Genomic DNA, 19,081 nt, shown 5'->3' with positions numbered 1-19,081 from the left:
TCTTTCCGTTCCGCCCAGCCTGGCGCAGGCGCAGTGGCTCCGGCGGCCTGCATCTGCGGCTCCGCCTCAGCGAGGAAAGCCCGCCTGTGCCTGTCGGCGGCCCAGGTCTCCTGTGCCTCGCCGCAGCGATGCCCCGCTATTGCGCAGCGATTTGCTGTAAGAACCGCCGGGGACGAAACAGTAAAGACCGGAAGCTTAGTTTTTACCCGTAAGTTGTCCCTAACGCAGAAGCGTCAGCTTGCCTCTGGGTCGCAGTTCTGTGGCGTTTGGGGTTGGGGTTTGGCGTATCTCCTGTCAGCCCTATAAATTCGGCCTTGGTTCTGCGGTCGTGTTCGGCCCCTCCGCGGGAGGAGGGCGCGAAGGCTCGCGTTCAGTTTACCTGGAAATGTTCTGACATTTCTAGGGAGGTCGCTGGGCGTGTGGCGAGGCGTTGGGGCCTGTTGGAGTGTTCATAGGGCGCCTAAAGCAGTCACGTTTGCGCGATGCTCCGTGGTTTTCAGAGCGTTTCCCCACCTCCCCGGAACTCATCTCATTGACGACCTTAACCACCACTTCAGGTGCATCAGACGTGCCAAGTGGGAAGGTGCACTTAAAGTTAACTTACACTTCCAGTGAGTTAGGTCGCAAAGTTGTTATTTAATTCCACTTTCTCCTGACGAAACTGAGGGCTTTGAGAAAGGTTAGGTAAGTGACCTTGAAAGTTTTGTGGCAGACCCAGAATTATAACCTACCTCCTGCTCAGGGCTCTAGATACTCTCCATTCGTTCAGAGAGCAGAGTAAGTCAGGGCTAACAGGTTTTTCCCGCCCTCCCAACGTAGAGCGTTACTCTGAAACCTTTCCTAAGCGAGGAAGCAACTGCTTTTTTTTTTTTTTTTGGTGAAAGCGAAAATCTTGTTCGGGCATCAGTACCTGTTAGACCTAACTTTCCTAAAAGTGAAGTGGCAGAAAGCGAACTTTTGAGAAGTGGGGAATACCTGTATTCCAAATTACTGCGGCCACGAAATACTTTCGTGGAACCCGAGAAGTACCCATTTTTATTTGGAAGAATAGTGAAGCAGTATTGTGTAATAAGTAAGAGGCCAGACTCCAAAGCCAGACTTAGGTTCAAATACTGGCTCCACTACTTTGTAGCTGAATAACTGGCCGTAAATTATTTAACCCTTCTAGCTAAGACCTCCCATCTGTAAAGTGGAGACACTAGTAATACCTAATTCACACGTAGTGTGTAAAGACATAAAATGGCGTTTGGCACTCATAACGTGCTTAGTGTTTATGAAAGTCAACGTATTTATGTTATTCTATTTCCTTTATTTCTTGTATTTAAAAATAATTAATTTAGCCCTAACCTGGTTGTCTTTAACTTTCTTTGAATTTTCACTAGCTATTTTGTGAAGCTTATTTGACGTTAGACCTAAAGGTTTCTGTTCACTAATGACTCAGCTGCTTTTCATTATCTTAACTAATAAAAAAACTGATAACTCCAAATAATTCACACCATGTGGCAATATTTCCAGGATTATCTTCCTCGAAGCCCTTCCACAAGTTGCAAAGAGATATTTTAGGGGGAGAAATATATGCTAGTATATTAATGGCTCTGGCTCTGAGGAGGTTTGTAGCAAAGGATCATGTTGAGCTTGATTTAACCCCATATTTCCTTGGCCTTGGATTTGGGAGCGTCATAACCTCAGACTAAAAATTCTTTTAATCTTTGTGGACTGCGTAGTTACTATTTTTAAGGAGTGAAAAATAATAATGCCAGAGGAAGACAATTATAAAGAATTTTTTCCTCAAAATGAATTTACTGAAAGTGGAGTTTTTAAGTGAGTTTTTGAAATTTCATGTGTAATCAGCAAACTAAACATTGAATTAGTTTTATTCCCCTAATAGCACCAAACTTGAAGAATTGAATTTTCTCATGCTAACACTATAGCAAGCTACAAAATAAATTTATACTAATTTGAGAATTCAGTGAATATATACATATGGTGACCAGTTTATACCAGTGATTATTTTATGTTTTGGGGAGAATTAATAAGACAGAGAAACAAAATTACCAGTCAAACAAACTGAACCAATGTAGAGATACTAAGTTGTTCCAGAAACATATTCTAGGAGAGTTCTTAGAGATTTACCTGTTAAGAAAGCATTGCAGTACAATTACCAATAAAGACATTCACAAAGTGTATTTTTTTAATTGTTTGATAACATATAGGTACAATAGAAATAATTTACAAATGGCATCCATATACATGAAATTACATTTAAAAAATTTTTTTGTAAAAGGCGTATTCTCATTTTAGCTATAACAGGAAAGGTATAAACTTATCTCTGGATAACAGAGTTCCAAGTCCTCTGAAAAGAAAATGCTTTTTGCCATTAAGTGCCTTTTCTCGTTAGGCCTATCATACTTATAATCTAAGTCATTGATATATGTAAGGTTAAAAAATTTTCAAGCCTTGTATGAATATTATACGTATGGTAAAAACTTCCAAAGGTAGATAATCTGAGTTTTCCACGGAAGGATATCAGGGTTAAAAATTATTTCCTACAAAATACCCAGACTCTTTTCGTCTAGCATCTTACATAGTTATCAATATTTATTTTAGAAAATCGTGCTACTACGAAGCATAAATGGTTGTGATTGGGAGGAATGTATAACAGCTGCTTTTTGTATGAGAACCTTCTATGTTACTGTTTTTTGGTTTTTTTGTGTTTTTTTGTGTTTTCTTGTTTTTTTTTTGCGGTACGCGGGCCTCTCACTGTTGTGTCCTCTCCCGCTGCGGAGCACAGGCTCCGGACGCGCAGGCTCAGCGGCCATGGCTCAGGGGCCTAACCGCTCCGCGGCACGTGGGATCTTACCGGACCGGGGCACAAACCCGTGTCCCCTGCATCGGCAGGCGGACTCTCAACCACTGCGCCACCAGGGAAGCCCTATGTAACTTTTTTATAAGTAGGAAATTATTATGTAGTATGTGTCTTGGACTGTATTCTTGTAAAATCTTCAAAAGAAGTATAAATCACTGTTGTTTAATTCAGTTTAACTCAAACCTGATTAGACTGGTAGAATAAAGTTTTCTGTCAAATTCTGCCATTAGTCCAGTTTTACCCATAAAACACATTGTAGTACGTTAAAGCCAACTCTAAAAATCCAGGTTACTCAGTACAGGAAGAACACCTATAAAGAGCTGTTTTACTTTTCTCTATCTTTTCTGTTTGTTTCATATTATAAAATATCTGAGTCTGTCCTTTAACACGTTTAGTTCTTGTGTCAATTTCTCTTTCAGAACTTGAACACTTGAATTTTAGAGTTCCCAATCTACCAGCTGTAGAAGACTAGAAATATTGGACTAAATTACAAATGGGTAGAATAGAGGCTGATTCCAGTAAAGAGAATGGAGGATTAGAAGTTTTATAAGATTGAGTATTCATTTATGTCAGCTAAACCATTTGTTTGAATTAACATCTCTGTATTTTAAAAATATTAATGTAAGAGCCTGAAGTTTAATACTTCTTGAATTATAGACCAGAAACCGTTTGACTTGTTATGTTACTATGAAATATATTTGAATAGGACTTTGTAGTTACAAAGCTCTTCACTAGTTCTAGGCAAACTACACAACAGAATGAAAAAGAAATGTAATCCATAGCAAATATGAATAGATTTTATCTTTTGTAGTAACATAGGTTTTACTTGAAGGGACTCTGAGTTATGTATTACAAGCCACTCTTCTCAGACAAAAGCTTTGGCTACACATCTCATATCTTAGTCCTCTTTGCTGCAGAGATGATATGGTAGTCGTTGTCACGAAGATGCTATTGTATGGTAGGAGTGGTTGTCTTGCTTTTATGGCACTTGATTGATAGGTTACCTATATGTGCAGGCCTGGAATCTGGCAAAATTGTTAAAATATAGCAAAGTTTTCCTTTTTTTACTTTCAGGTTTCCTCTACATGACAAAGAAAGACTTGAAAAATGGTTAAAGAACATGAAGCGAGATTCATGGGTTCCCAGTAAATACCAGTTCCTGTGTAGTGACCATTTTACTCCTGACTCTCTTGACATCAGATGGGGTATTCGCTATTTGAAACAAACTGCAATTCCAACAATATTTTCTTTGCCTGAAGAGAATCAGGTATTGGAGGCAGGGAGTAGGGGAGAAGGGGATAATGCTGAGCATGGTGGCAGATTGCAGGGTGGCAGGTAATCAGGTAGAGGGGATGAGAGGGAAAGGTAACTGCTGGGAAAACACATATTTGAGAAAAAGAAAAACTAATTTGTGCTTTTACTGAAAGTGTAATAATTTTTTAAAGATTTAAACCGTTTTGAAGCATAGCTTCAGAGGAGCCAAGGATAACACATACATAAATTATCAGGTTAAGTTATTAATGTAAATTAATGATCTAGATATTGTACTGGTCTTGTGAGTGATCTGAGATTTTTTTCCATTATATTGATATATTGATTATGCATAATTTTTAAAAAAAATGTTTTCAAGTATATTTTGAGCTGTTATATACTGAAAACATTTTTTTAACTGAATAAATTTGCTTGGCCAGTATACTGCTCATAGTTGTACTGAAATAGCACTAACTAATAAGGGAATAAGCCTAGTAAGGACATCTTTATTAGAATTTGAAAATATTATTTTATAGGAGAAAGACCCTTCCAAAAAAAAATCTCAGAAGAAAAAATTGAAAGATGAGAAAGAAGTATGCCTAAAAGCCAAGTCAGAAGAGTCATTTTCATCAAATGAGCCAAAGAAGAATACAGTTGACACAGATGTCCCCCCTGAGCATGCAGAATTACTTGATTCATCTGCCTTGGTAAAGCCACCAGATACAAAAACAGAAAGTTTACAAAATAATGTATTAACTCTTAATCTGCTTAAACAAGATACCAGAAAATCAGAACCTACCTTGGAAACATCAGTTAGTCAAGACATAGGTATAGGTGGTTTTCACACATCTTTTGAGAATCTAAATTCTACAACTATTACTTTGACAACTTCAAATTCAGAAGGTATTCAGCAGTCTTTGGAAGCCCAAGAAGTGCTTGAAATAACTACCAATCATCTTGCTAACCCACACTTTACAAATAATTCTGTGGAAATTAAGTCAGCACAGGAAAATCCATTCTTGTTCAGCACAATTACTCAAAGAGTTGAAGAATTAAACACAAATAAAGAATCTGTTATTGCCATTTTTGTACCTACAGAAAATTCCAAACCTACAATTAATTCTTTTATACCTGCCCCCAAAGAAAAGGTGGAAATGGAAGAAGACATAGATGTTGAAGACTCATATAAGGATGTAGACAATGAGATAGAAGTTTTACAGATTGAGCATTCTTACTGCAGACAAGATGTAAGTAAGGAACATCTTTGGCAGAAAGTCTCTAAACTACATTCAAAGATAACTCTCCTTGAGTTACAAGAACAACAAACTCTAGGAAGATTGAAGTCTTTGGAAGCTCTTATAAGGCAGCTAAAACAGGAAAACCGGCTATCTGAAGAAAATGTCAAGATTATAGAAAACCATTTCACAACGTATGAAGTTACTATGATATAGGTTAAAGAGGTTTTAAAGCTGTGACTTTTATGTAAGCTTTTTGTTTGCCAAACCAAATTATATGTAAAGTGAACTTTTTCCTGTGTAAAGTTCTTATCTTAATGAAGCTAAGCAAGTGCTCTAATGTTATGAACTGCCTCCTGTTCTTGTAATGCTCATTTTTGAGAAAAACTAGAGAGTTGTTGGGTAGAAGAAGTGTCATTACTTGTTAATTTTCCAAATTTGAAGTTAAAATGTAGTGAATAAATAATATGGTTAAGTCGTAAAATGAGAGAACACGGATATGGTAAACAAGAGCCCAGAATAGAAATCAGCCTCGGGAGTCAGTCTTGCTTCTACCATTGACATGTGACTTGGACAAGTTACTTATCAAGATTCTCAGTCTCTAATCTGTAAAAAGAGGAAACTTAACTAGACCTCTAACATAGTCTGTTTCTTTATAGTTTCTTGCCTTTCTAATTAGATACTTTTAATAGAACAAGTTTTCTATATGATAATCTTATACTCACATAAAACTAGATGCTGGCTAGCATTTGATATTACTAACTGTTGGATTCTTCTCAATATTTATTAAATTATGTGTTGCTTGGCCTTGCGCTATAGTTTTCTGTGTTTTAAGGAAAATACTCCAGTTACAATTTTATTCCAATTGAACTAAAATAAGGAATCAACCATTAGCCCAGTTCTTAGGAGAGGTACTTTAAACTTGAAAGAATATGTACCTTATATGTGGCAGACCATCATAATACACAGTCATTTAAGCTTCTTGACACCTTGTATTTAAGGTTATATTTATAAACCAAAAATTTCAATGAGGTTAAATTTTTTAATACTTTTTAAAAATTATGGTTTTTATCTATTTAATATGTGTAACTTTTAAAAATGTGTGCATTTGTTGTTTTAAAATTCCAGAATGATAGAGTAATACTTAATGTTACACCTTCCCGCTTACATGTATTTTAGTAAAAGAAATTATAGATAGGTGGTGATAACCTTGGAGAGACAAGTAGGAAAGAGAAATAATGGTGATAGAAATAAAATGAAACGTAAAAGCGGAGACATAGTCGTAGCAACACAAATGTGAAAAATAGATGATCCCTTAGAATTGGCAGTTAATATAATTAAATATGTTGCTCTTTATGGTATTAAGCAAATTCCTGTCAGCCTGATTCTTAGTTTTCTCATCTGTTATATAAAAAATACTGTTACCTATTTTGAAGGATGTTTTTTTGAATTCTGTAAGGTAGTAAATGTGTTTTTGGTGCCAGAAAATAGGAGGTGCTCAATAAATATTAGTTGACTACACAGCAAATAGTATACTAATTGTTTTGTAAATGGATGATTATTTGGGGCCATATGTCACTTAGTTTTTTTAGGCTAATAAAATTAATTAGTATATGAATGTGTGTCAGCTAATTATGAAAAGTTGATTAGTGGTGTCCTTATTGTGTGGCTATGGGTGGGGCAAAATTCCTTAAAATTTTTGCATAAATTATGTGTATATAATTGGTAAAGTTGATGTGATGTTATTTTTAAGTTGCATTTTGCTGGTATTTAAAATAAATAATATAGATGTAAATAGCCTTTTTAAGTCATTATAAAATATGTTGTACATTGTAGTTATTTTCTATTTAAAGTTATAGTTTACTCAGGAATAATTTAAACTAGTTGTGTTTCTTTAAACTACTAAATCATAAGTATTTAAGATACTTTCTTGGCTTTTCTATATTCAGTTCAGAATGTTCCCTCTAACTCAGTTAACCAATAAATTTTATTTGGGGGTTCTGACCAACTTTATTTCTTACTTACATTCTTATAGCAGCCTCTTAACTAGTAGTACCTATATTTTCAATCTCCTGCTTCCATATTTTCCTGGACTCTGCTATCAGCTTTTTACCTAAGCTATAGATCTAGCTGTATCACCTGCACACCACCTAACTTTCCTAGCTCAGAAATCTGTAATCACTCTTTAATACCTACAGAATTAAGCAAAACTTGTTACTATCATGTATATGATCCTCTGTGATTCTGTTCATCCTGTGTTCTAGCCACACTGGACTTCTTAGCATTTCTCAAACATGCTAGACAGGTACTTGTTTTTGTGTCTTCTTATTTTATTCTCTAAATTCAACCAGTCTGTTAAAATTGTATTTCGATTTTGTTGGAATGTCATCCCTTCTTACCAGTCAAAATTGTTTTTTCTCTGTTCCTACAGGGCTTTGTCTTATAACACTGAGCTTTGTTTTATAACACCGTAACAGTGTTTACACTGTTTGTATATCATGATGTTATCCATAGCTTTCTCTTCGACTGGACTGTATGCTTTTTGAAAGCAGAATTTTTATTCACTTTCGTTTCTTTGACAATGTAATATTAACTCAATAAATGTTTGGATGAATATTTTGAATTTGCCTACTTAGAATTTCTTGGTTCTGGTCACCTAAAATCAAGAACCTTCTTAACAAATATATCCTTGATACCTTGAGAATGATTAGGGAAGGATATAGATCTTCATATAATCTTTAAAACATTCCATGTTTCCAATGGACAGTACCATTTACCAGTTATCTGCATGCCACCTATTAACTGATTTTTGTTGTAGAAGGCTATCCCCACCACAGACTATTTCCTACTTTCTATCCGATAGTTAAAAAGGAAATAAGTCTAGGGAAGCTGTTTATGCCTACATGTCAGGGAGATTGGTAAGTCAAATTTAGAAAGACTTCATCATATAAATAATATGTGACGTTGATCTAAACATCATGCAGGTTTTGGCAAGGGGCGGTAGTGGTTTTTTGTTTTCTGGCTATGCATTTCAAAAATTTTGACGTTTTAAGGATGCTTATACATAAGGCATGCATACTACTTTGTTCTTGGTTTGTAAATTAAGTTTTATAAACTTTCTTTTTTATACATAAACAAAACCAGTTTTCTTAAAGCTACCTTTGTATTCTCTCCTGTACCTCTTGAGCCTTGAACTTTGACCTCTGCAGCAATAAAGCAGCACTTCTGTGACACACACAAGGTCATTTTTTTTAAGAAAAAGGATGCACAGAGTTCTTACTTTTTTTTTTCCCCCCGGTACGCGGGCCTCTCACTGTTGTGGCCTCTCCCGTTGCGGAGCACAGGCTCAGGACGCGCAGGCTCAGCGGCCATAGCTCACGGGACCAGCCGCTCCGCGGCATGTGGGATCTTCCCGGACCGGGGCACAAACCCATGTCCCCTGCATCAGCAGGCGGACTCTCAACCACTGCGCCACTGGGGAAGCCCCAGAGTTGTTACATTTTTAAGTGCTGCATTCAAAAGATACAGTTACTCAGAATTCTCTAGTTTGAATAAATTCTTGCAAAGTATCCTTACTGTAATTTGTGATATGATGCTGTGCCCTAAAGTCTATTTTCTTTACTAATAGACAATTTATTATGGCACATCAGCACGATTTGTTTAGATAGTACACCACTACATTCTGTTAATCAATCATTAGGTGTGACTGAATTTCTTTTGCAGTTATTAAAAAAAAAATCTCAACTTTATAAATATGCAGAATAAAACTTTTTAAAATAAAAACATCAAGCAGGGAACTTTTCTGCATATTTTCGATCTTGAAAAAAAATCAGCCATATATTAAGAGTTAGAATATTAATGTGCAGGTAAATATTTCTGTTTCTAGCTAAATTGAACAGTTCTGCCAACTAATTTGGTGTTCAAGTACATCTTTCTTTTTTAGATTATTCTGTTTTGTATTTTTGTGGGTGAGGTGGGTGGGTAGAAACACTCATTCACAATTGTCAGAGGGAAAAAGCTACAGAGAAAATTGGGGGGTGGGGGTGGGAGACAAGATGTATCTGTATAAGAGATAAGTTCTTTCAAGGAAAGGTCTTTGTTTCATTTATCATTTTAACCTATTCTCCACCCTCTGGCTTTTTGGTTACTTGACCACCTCATCTCCAGTGAACTTTTCCTCCATTCCTCTTCAGCCACCTCATTTCTGTGGTCAATGGTAGACCTTTGTCATCACCAGTACTTGCATCCCATTGAAAAATGTCACCTTCAAGCTCCTCATTCTGACCACCACCTTCTATTGTTTAGCACAGTTATTAGAACAACTCACACTGCAAACAACCACTCTTCCACAGTCTATCATCCCTGTCGTAGGTTCTATTTTGCAAATAATGGCCACAAAATATATCTCATCCTGTATTCTCTTCTGCAGTATATGACCTTGCCACTCCCTTATCAAGGGGTAGAGTTTATTTCTCTACCTTGTTTTTTTTTTTAATAAATCTGTTTTATTTATTTTTGGCTGTGTTGAGTCTCTGTTGCTGCACGTGGGCTTTCTCTAGTTGCGGCAAGCGGGGCTACTCTTCGTTGTGATGTGCCGGCTTCTCACTGCGGTGGATTCTCTTGTTGCAGAGCATGAGCTCTAGGCACACAAGCTTCAGTAGTTGCGGCATGCAGGCTCAGTAGTTGTGGCTCTCGGGCTCTAGAGCACAGTCTCAGTAGTTGTGGTGCACAGGCTTAGTTGCTCCGTGGCATGTGGGATCTCCCTGGGCCAGGGCTCGAACCCATGTCCCCTGCACTGGCAGGCAGATTCTTAACCACTGCGCCACCAGGGAAGCTCTCTCTACCTTTTTTTTTAATCTGGAAGAGCGTGTGACTGCTTTGATCAGTAGAATACAGTGAAAGTGACACTGCCAGTTCCAGACTCAGCCCTTAATGGGCCTGGCAGCTTTCACCTCCTCTTTGGAGCTTTTGCTTCCTCTTGGAATGCCAGGTGCCATGTAATGTGTGATTACCCTGAGATCATGCTGGAAAAGCAAAGTCACATGGAGAAACTCTGGAGAATGAGATATCAGACGTGTGAAGAAGCCACCTTGGAAAATGATTCTCCAGCCCCAGCGACTCGAGACTCAAAATGCAGCAAATGCAGCCACCTAGCTAAGCTCTTCCTGAATTCCTTAACCACAAAATTGTAAGCAAAATGTTTCTTTTGGGGTGGATTGTTAGGCAGTGTTTTAGGCTGTGTTTTCCAGAGAAACACGCTGTTCTTCAGGCTGAGATATTCCAAGGTCTGCAGTTGACAAGCTAGGGACCCAGGAGAGCCTTTGGTGTAGTTCTAGTCCAAGTCTGAAGGCCTAAGAACCAGGAGAGCTGATTGTGTAGTTCTAGTTCTACCTCCAGTTCAATTCTCCCTCACACTGCTCCCTTCCCCTCCTACTACCCCTTCCTCCTCCCCCAAGCTGAGGATCTCATCACATAATTCACTGAAAAAAAAAAATTATAAACACCTCTATAAACCAAAACAATAGAGTATTATACAGTAGTTAACATGAATGAACTAGATTTACATGCATCAACATGAGTAAATACCCAAACTATGTGAAAAAAGGTAAGTTGCAAAAGGTTTGGTAACAGTCTACTACTTAATTAAAATTTTAAAATACACAAAACAGTAATACATGTTGCTTATATTTACATTCCTATGTAAAGGATGAAAAAGCACACCAACTTCAGGATAATGATTACCTCTGAGGAGGCAAGAAGGGGTGATGGTGGAGAGATTTTATGTGTCACTTCTTTAAAAAAATAAGTGGGCTAAATAAAGATGACAAAACTATTATCTATTGAAATAATAGATACAGGTTTGCTTTATTACTCTTTTTAAAATGTTTCAGAATTTAAAATTACATATTTTAGTTGAAATGACAAAAGAGTATGTTAGGCTTATTAAAGTAACTCTAAAGGTCAACTCTGATTAGACGTCATTCTTATAGTTTTGTTATGATTGCTCTTTGTTTTAAGAACATTTGAGGGGGAGTGGGGATTTACAGTGAAAGACTTGATGATTTGGATTCAGTAAACTTGGGATTGAAGTTAGGCACTATGGTAGGCAGAAGAATGCTCCTCTAACTCACTAAAACTCTGAAAAGGGGCAATTGCCTTTTAATAAGTGGTTGAAGTGGCGTGGAGTGGGGGGGGGTGCAGGCGGAGCAGCTAACTGACTTCTTTAGTTCTCTGCAGCAGTAAAATGTGAGCCAAATGAGGATGACATTTTTGCATATCATTTTCCCACTTGCTAGCAAATTCTAGTTTCATGTCTCTCCTCTGAGCTTGTAATGACGCACCGGCCCACTTCTCTATTCCCAGAGAAAATAAGAACCAGGCAGTACTGGAGAGGATAACATAAAACCTTTACAGGCGTGAGAGTAGGTTTAACTCTAATATGAACTAATCAGCTAAATTGTTTTAATATAAATTTAGAGCTATTTCCATCCCCAATTTTGAAATAAATAAGCTAGGTTTAATTAATATGATATATATTTAATACTTTAATAAAAGAAGCTTTAACATAATAATCTCACTTTACTCACAATCTCAGAGAAACCCTAAAGACAGCCCATCATTAATCATCATTAATCTGTCACAAACACCTCAGTGGTTTTGTTCCAAGGTTCAGGTTTTTAATAGTCTTCTCTATGGCATGTATATAAATAGTATGCATTGAGTAATTAAATATGGTGACCTATTGTTCTGCATCATTAGTGAACTTAATCACCTCTTCCCTCTCTGTACATTTTACACCTTCTTGATAATGGAAAAGAAACATTTTCTTATATTTTATACTAGAGAGAATTCATTCCCTCAAATGGACGTTCCTTTTCAGACTCTCCTTCTATGTCTCCCACACTCTAATATGAACTAATCAACTAAATTGTTTTAATATAAATTTAAAGCTATTTCCATCCCCAATTTTGAAATAAATAACGTAGGTTATTAATTTATATGACATTATACATATTTAATACTTTAATAAAGGAAGCTTTAAAATAATAATCTCACTTTACTCCCAATCTCAGAGAAACCCTAAGGACAGCCCATCATTAATCATCATTAATCTGTCACAAACACCTCAGTGGTTTTGTTCCAAGGTTCAGGTTTTTAATAGTCTTCTCTATGGCATGTATATAAATAGTATGCAGTGTCTAATTAAATATGGTGACCTATTGTTCTGCATCACTAGTAAACTTAATCACCTGTTCCCTCTCTGTAAATTCTACACCTTCTAGATAATGTAAGAGAAACATTTTCTTATATTCTCATAGTAGAGAGAATTCATTCCCTCAAATGGACATTCCTTTTCAGACTCCACCTCTATGTCCCCCACACTTATGCCAAGGGCTCCAGATTGCCCTGGATCCCAGAGTCTTGGGCCACGGTATTGACTATCTCATGTATCTGTGCTGTTTTATTAGTGTTAGCTTTTCCATTCACGACTATCTGTGTTTTGTCTTCTCTTCAGGCATTGTAATATAGTGTTGTATTTTTGTCAGGTGTAAGGTCATTGAATGACCCTATGTTTTAGAAGGGCTTGATTACATACATTCAGGTAATGGAAATGTGACAAATATTCACTATCAGAACTGGAACCTACAGATTCTAAAATATATGAGATTGATTTTTATTTATTTTTGGGCCACGCCATGTGGCATGCGGGATCTTAGTTCCCCAACCAGGGATTGAACCCATGCCTCCTGCAGTGGAAGTGTGGAGTCCTAACCACTGGACCGCCAGGGAATTCCCAGAAATGTATTTTAAATGTTCTTATAGATGTTTTTTAAATTAAGAAATTTTAGCTTAAATAGTCTAACAAATTAGCAAAATATCTTATGTTGGGTGAACTAGTAACATATTCTTCTCTTCAGTTATTTGTAGTAAAACATATTACCTAAGGGGATAAAAATATTAAAACTACTTTTTAATTCTCTGATAATCACACAGGGATGCTATATTAATAAACACATATTCAGATTTTTCTGTATATTTGAAATGTATGCTTTATTTGATATTTAAGAGAAAATATATGATAAATAATTATATTGATTATTATATATTGATTATAAAGTGGATTTTTCACAATGTGCTGGGTTAAGAGTGATGTGGATTTTGCCCCCAAAACAACATTCTGCCCTTAAAAATGACTTAAATGTGATTATTTTCATCTTAGGCATTAAAATGTATGCCCCTTTTTCCTTTGAAAGAAGATGTTAAAGAATCTGTTGTTCCTAAATAATCAATAAATTTGACTTTTTAATGGTCACTGATTAGCGTCTTGGTACTATAACTCAGGTAGTCATGCTTTAACAATGCCAGTATTATATGTACCAACAATCCAATAAAATCTATAGTGAAAATTTCTAAATGATGAATGAATGTATATGTGGATTAAAGGTAAAAATAAAGCCTGGAGAAGTTATGGAGTAAAAATGAAATGGAATTTCATCATGTATTAAGTTCAAAGCAATTTATTCTTTTTGAATCTTTCTATTCCACTTTGTCTTGATAAATATAGCTAAAGAGTAAAAGGAAAGTTCTGAAAGGGAGGATATATACTAGGAACAGACAAGGATGGTCAAGAATGAGGAGGTTGTATGGAAATAAAGAGAAAAAGAAGTTGATTTCTGTGAATCACAAATGAAAAAGTGACAGTAAACTTCAAATAAACAAGTCCAGTGTTATGGGCTAAATTGTGTCCCCTACCCCTGAATTCAGATGTTGAAGCATTAAAAAAACGTACCTTAGACTGGGACTGTATTTGGATATAGGGCCAAATACAGTCCAGTACAGACTGGGACTGTATTTGGATATAGAGGTGATTTAGTTAAATAAAATGAGGCCATTAGAGTGGGCCCTAATCCAATCTGACTGGAGTCTTTATAAGAAGAGGAAATTTCAACACACAGAAACACCAGGAATTTGAGAGCACAGAAAGACCATGTGAGTTACACAGTGAAAAGGCAGTCTGCTGCAAATGAAGAGGAGAATCAGGAGAAACCAAACCTGCTGATACCTTGGTCATGCCTCCAAAACTGTGAGAAAATAAATTTCTGTTGTTTAAGCCACACAGTCTCTGGTATTTTATCATGGCAGTCCTAAAAAACGAATACATATAGGAAGTTGGTTATCCAAATAGTAGTCGTTTTAAAAATTCATAACAAAGGAAATAGTAAAAGAAATAGTACAAGAAAATCTTCTAGAATTGAACATGTATTTCCAGATAGAAAGACCCATCATGTGCTGAAAACAGTGGATGAAAATAGATACACCAAGGCAGATTATTTGTAAAGATCAGAACTTTAGACACAAAAAGAGGACCTTCAGCAAGAAAGCACATGCAACACAAAAGTTCAAGAATAGAACAGCTTCAAACCCCTGAATGGCTATCCTGGAAGCAAGAAGACAAGAGATCAATGATTTGAAAATTATGAGGGAAAAAAGAGTTCTAAGATCAAATTCTATATCCAGATTCTCAAAATATTGCCTCCTCTGTACCCTTTCCAAGGACACTATTGGAAAATATGTCCTAGGGAAATAAGGCCATAAAAGAAAATCAACAGAATGATTAGTCTAGAATGATTTAATTTATCATTAAACTGATCAAGAGATTAAAAGTAGGAAAAAGGAAATTCAAGTCAAGAAAGAAACAAAGGAAATCTGGAGTTGGTGGTGAAAGGCAGTCCCAACGTGACAGCTGGACCACAGATCTAGAGAGCCAGCAGTCCAAATTGTAGTAGATCAGATGGCTCAGGGATAGAGTTCTTCAAGAAAATGAACATTGATAGAATAACTAATGTGTTGAACATCTTCAAAGGAAACTTACATATCTAGGGTAGAATTTAGAGTTGAGTTAATATTAAGTACAGAGAAAACTATCCAGACAGACAAATATTGATGCAAAATGTACAGGAAAGTTCAAGCCATCATATCTTAGTACATAACTGCATTTACATGGTCAAAATATTGTAAATACAATGTAAACACTGACAGAATGGGAAGATGAGGTATGGCATGGGAGGGATGTGTGTATGTGTGCATATGTTTATGCTAAGGCCAGGAACAAGGGGTTGGAAGATGAGGTAATTAAAGAGAGCAAAATCCTCATCGACCATAGTAGGATATCAAAAGATAATGCCTAAATGCAAAAACTTTAAAATGCAAATTAAGTGTGTTATTTTGAGGTAATACACAAAGAATCTGCATGTGTCATTGGAAGGGGTTGACTCCAGGGAGCAGGTAATGAAGGACAGCAGTTTTTGTAACAAGACGCAAAGAATGCTGACATTTTAAGCACATGTGTAAGAGATATGGGCTAGCTCCTATTCATCCTTCAGGACTGACCTGTTCATTATTTTATTTAGAGAGCCTTCATTTGCCCTTCCAGATGCCCTTCTTATTTACTCTATTTGCCACCTTTACTTACCCTGTCATAATACCTATCATCTAGTATCATTATTGCTCTTTACTTGTTTTCATACCCCCAATGTAAGTTTTCATACCCTTAAAGTGTGTTTATTTTACAGGCTTTTTACCTTCATTGCCTAGCACAATTCCTAGTACATAATAGGAGCCCCATAAATATTTGTCAAGTGAATAACAGAACCTACTAAACCATATTTCAGCAACTATTTGCTGGGTCTAATTCTGGCTCCACATTGAGACAGCCACCAAATAAATTAACCAATTTGCAGCTCCATGAATATATTATTGCCCCATTATTCAGGTAGGCTCTGTTAAATTATTGACGTGAATTGTAAATAATGCTACTTTAAATCTTTTATGGCATGCCATAAACAATACCTAGTAAAGGTGATGTAGCATTCCTTCTAGACTAGTGTTTTATAACTTGGAGGTCTTTGGGAAGCCTCTAGGAAGGTCACTGGATGCCCTAAAATTTAATGCAAAATTTTGTGTGCAGGAATTTTTCTGGAAAGAGAACCCATAATTTCTGTTAAGTTAGGAAAGAGACAAATGATTCCAAAAAATTTAAACAGCACTGGTCAGGGCAGTATTGCCTTAAATTCCACATTGTGCCATTTTTTAGAGAGGCATAGAGCTCTTTACCTATTTTATTCTCTAAAAACCTTGAAACATAGAGATGGGAAAGCTACTATCCTAGATTTGAATACACAAAAACCACCAATTCAGTTTTGTGAGTTTTATTCATCAGGAGTAAAACTAGGACTGAAAAAAAAATTGACCCATATCCAAAAGCAGGCTGGGTAAGTTCTACACAAGAATTCTTACGAGTTTTAGACCAGTGTTGTTTCACATTTTATGGAAAATAAGTTTTAATGTTCAAATTACTATATAGAATGTCAGAAAATTTATTTCAGATATTAAATAAGTATTATTTTTAATTATTAGAAAATACTGTGTAAGTTCAATTTGTTTGTTTCTTAGTTGCTGGAATATAATTCAAAATGAGAAGCAATGAAGCAGGAGCCAAATTCAGAGCAGGCCTAATCTTTTTTTTTTTTTTTTTCAGTGCATGGTTTAGAATTTCCATTAATAAAAAGGCATGGTGTTTAAATATGCACAGTTGACTAGAACATCATAAATGTGAAATGAGGTTAATTTTATTGAGCTTTCAACCTTGCTTAGTCTAGGTAAAAATGAATTCACTGTTATGAGACTAGAACATATCTAAACCACAGATGAAAAAGAAGTCAGTTCAATGATGTGGTATTAAACTATGAGAAGAAACTTTTGAGAGAGTGAGGAGGGAAGGGCAAAAAGACACCATTCCGATTATTCAAATAATCCCCAGCAAGTCATTAAATAAGAAAGCATGCATCTATTTCTCTTTGGAACATCAAGTAATATGTTAAAGAGATATTTATTTTGCCTTGTTAAAATTTGGTGATTTGGAGGTTTGAAACATCCTTCAGCATATCAACTTTCAGTTCACCTGTTTAGTTTCATTAATTTGGGAAATGATAAAATGCAATGGGAAATAATGTAGTGGGATATAGGAGAGGCATAGAGGTAGGACTCAGAAGACCTGAAAAATCCAGTTTCCTGAGTAATAAAATTCTAGTCTTCTTTGTCAGTAGGCAGAAGCACATTAGTGGAAAAAACCACGGAGATGCATTTCTGAAAAAAAAAAGTACTGTAAACAAAGCCTTTTAATGAGGGGAAAAAAGACAAAAAGCTAGTCCAAGGCACAATGAGGTAGACCGCTCCTTTGTTAGCAACAGCAAAATACTGAAGGTGAAGAGATGCCGCTGCTAATACTAGCGAATGGAGGACCCTGATTTTAACACATAGTGTTTGTCATGGGAGAAATTGCTTCCAACTTAGACAAAATGGTCCCACACATCTCATCTGTCTTTCGTCTTCATTTTGTTAATCTGGAAAGAACTGAACCAGAACTTCCTGGGGGGTTGGTTGGTCCTGTATATCACTGAGGAACAGGTTTAAATGTTACCTCTTCCAAGAGGTAACAACACACACAGACACACACACACACACACACACTGATGCACACACACACAGATATTCGTGCTAGTCAGTTGTTCACTCTGTCTTTGCAGACTCTTCATATCATTAATATAACTAAATCATTCTTTGTCACAGTTACCTCCTTATGTATCAGTCTCTGTTTAGACTGCAAGTTCCTAAGAGGTGGGGACCAAAACTTACCTTTGTCAGTGTAGGGGAGAAGAAATCCCTATACCCTCTACCATCCGACATACACATGGGAGAACTCACTGTGATGGGTAACTCAAAGGTATGGGCAGAACTTGGGGCTTATATGGTTTCTTAAAAAGGAAAACTGCCAAGACAAAGGAAAAGGGGTTTAGGTCTTTAGAGGCAGCAAACTGTGGGTAGGTGAATATATGGGGCTGGGGGAGGGGACGAATGGCAGATAAAGGCTCTTTAAGTAAGTTTTGTTATGTAGATTCCTCTGGTGCTGATAAGAGTCTGGGGTTGTCTCTGGTGGTTAAGAATCCTCCTGTCCTTCGTAGCAGAAAGAAAGAGGACAGACAGTTTTTTATGTATCTGCATCCTCTCAATTGCCTGCAGCTCAAAACAGTCCTTAGTCAAAGTGGTATATTTTGGGGTATCATGCTTTGAATGCCTTAAGCACCTAGTAAGCCCTCAATTAAGTTGTGGAAACACCTAATAATATGCTATCTCTAGTGGCGGTATTTGAATGATAGATGATTTTTTTTTTCTTTTTTACAACAGGATCTTATTAGTCATCCATTTTATATACATCAATCCCAATCTCCCAATTCATCCCACCACCACCCCACCCCTGCTTTCACCCCTTGGTGTCCATACGTTTGTTCTCCACATCTGTGTCTCGATTTCTACCCTGAAAACTGGATCATCTGTACCATTTATCTAGGTTCCACATAAATGCATTAATATACGATATTTGTTTTTCTCTTTCTGACTTACTTCACTCTGTATGACAGTCTCTAGATCCATCCATGTCTCTACAAATGACCCAATTTTGTTCCTTTTTATGGCTGAGTAATATTCCATTGTATATATATACCATATCTTCTTTATCCATTCGTCTGTTGATGGGCATTTAGGTTGCTTCCATGACCTGGCTATTATAAATAGTGCTGCAATGAACATTGAGGTGCATGTGTCTTTTTGAATTATGGTTTTCTCTGGGTATATGCCCAGTAGGGGGATTGCTGGGTCATATGTTAATTCT

At 36.4% G+C, this 19,081-nt stretch overlaps 1 protein-coding gene across 1 annotated transcript; it reads left to right on the top strand.

The window, feature by feature from the left end:
• The first annotated feature begins 84 nt into the window (after nucleotides 1-84).
• On the top strand, nucleotides 85-7,953 carry THAP5 (THAP domain containing 5). Its single transcript, XM_082846948.1, has 3 exons — nucleotides 85-208; nucleotides 3,941-4,133; nucleotides 4,654-7,953. Exons 1-3 carry the CDS (start codon nucleotides 129-131, stop codon nucleotides 5,566-5,568), a joined length of 1,188 nt encoding a protein of 395 aa, XP_082703074.1. The 5' UTR covers nucleotides 85-128; the 3' UTR covers nucleotides 5,569-7,953.
• Nucleotides 7,954-19,081: the final 11,128 nt, after the last annotated feature.

The sequence above is a fragment of the Leucopleurus acutus genome (assembly GCF_964270905.1).
Source record: "Leucopleurus acutus genome assembly, chromosome: 9".
Classification (NCBI taxonomy): domain Eukaryota; kingdom Metazoa; phylum Chordata; class Mammalia; order Artiodactyla; family Delphinidae; genus Leucopleurus; species Leucopleurus acutus.
Note: the sequence above shows the minus strand (reverse complement) of the source record. Positions and strands in the feature narration are given on the sequence as shown.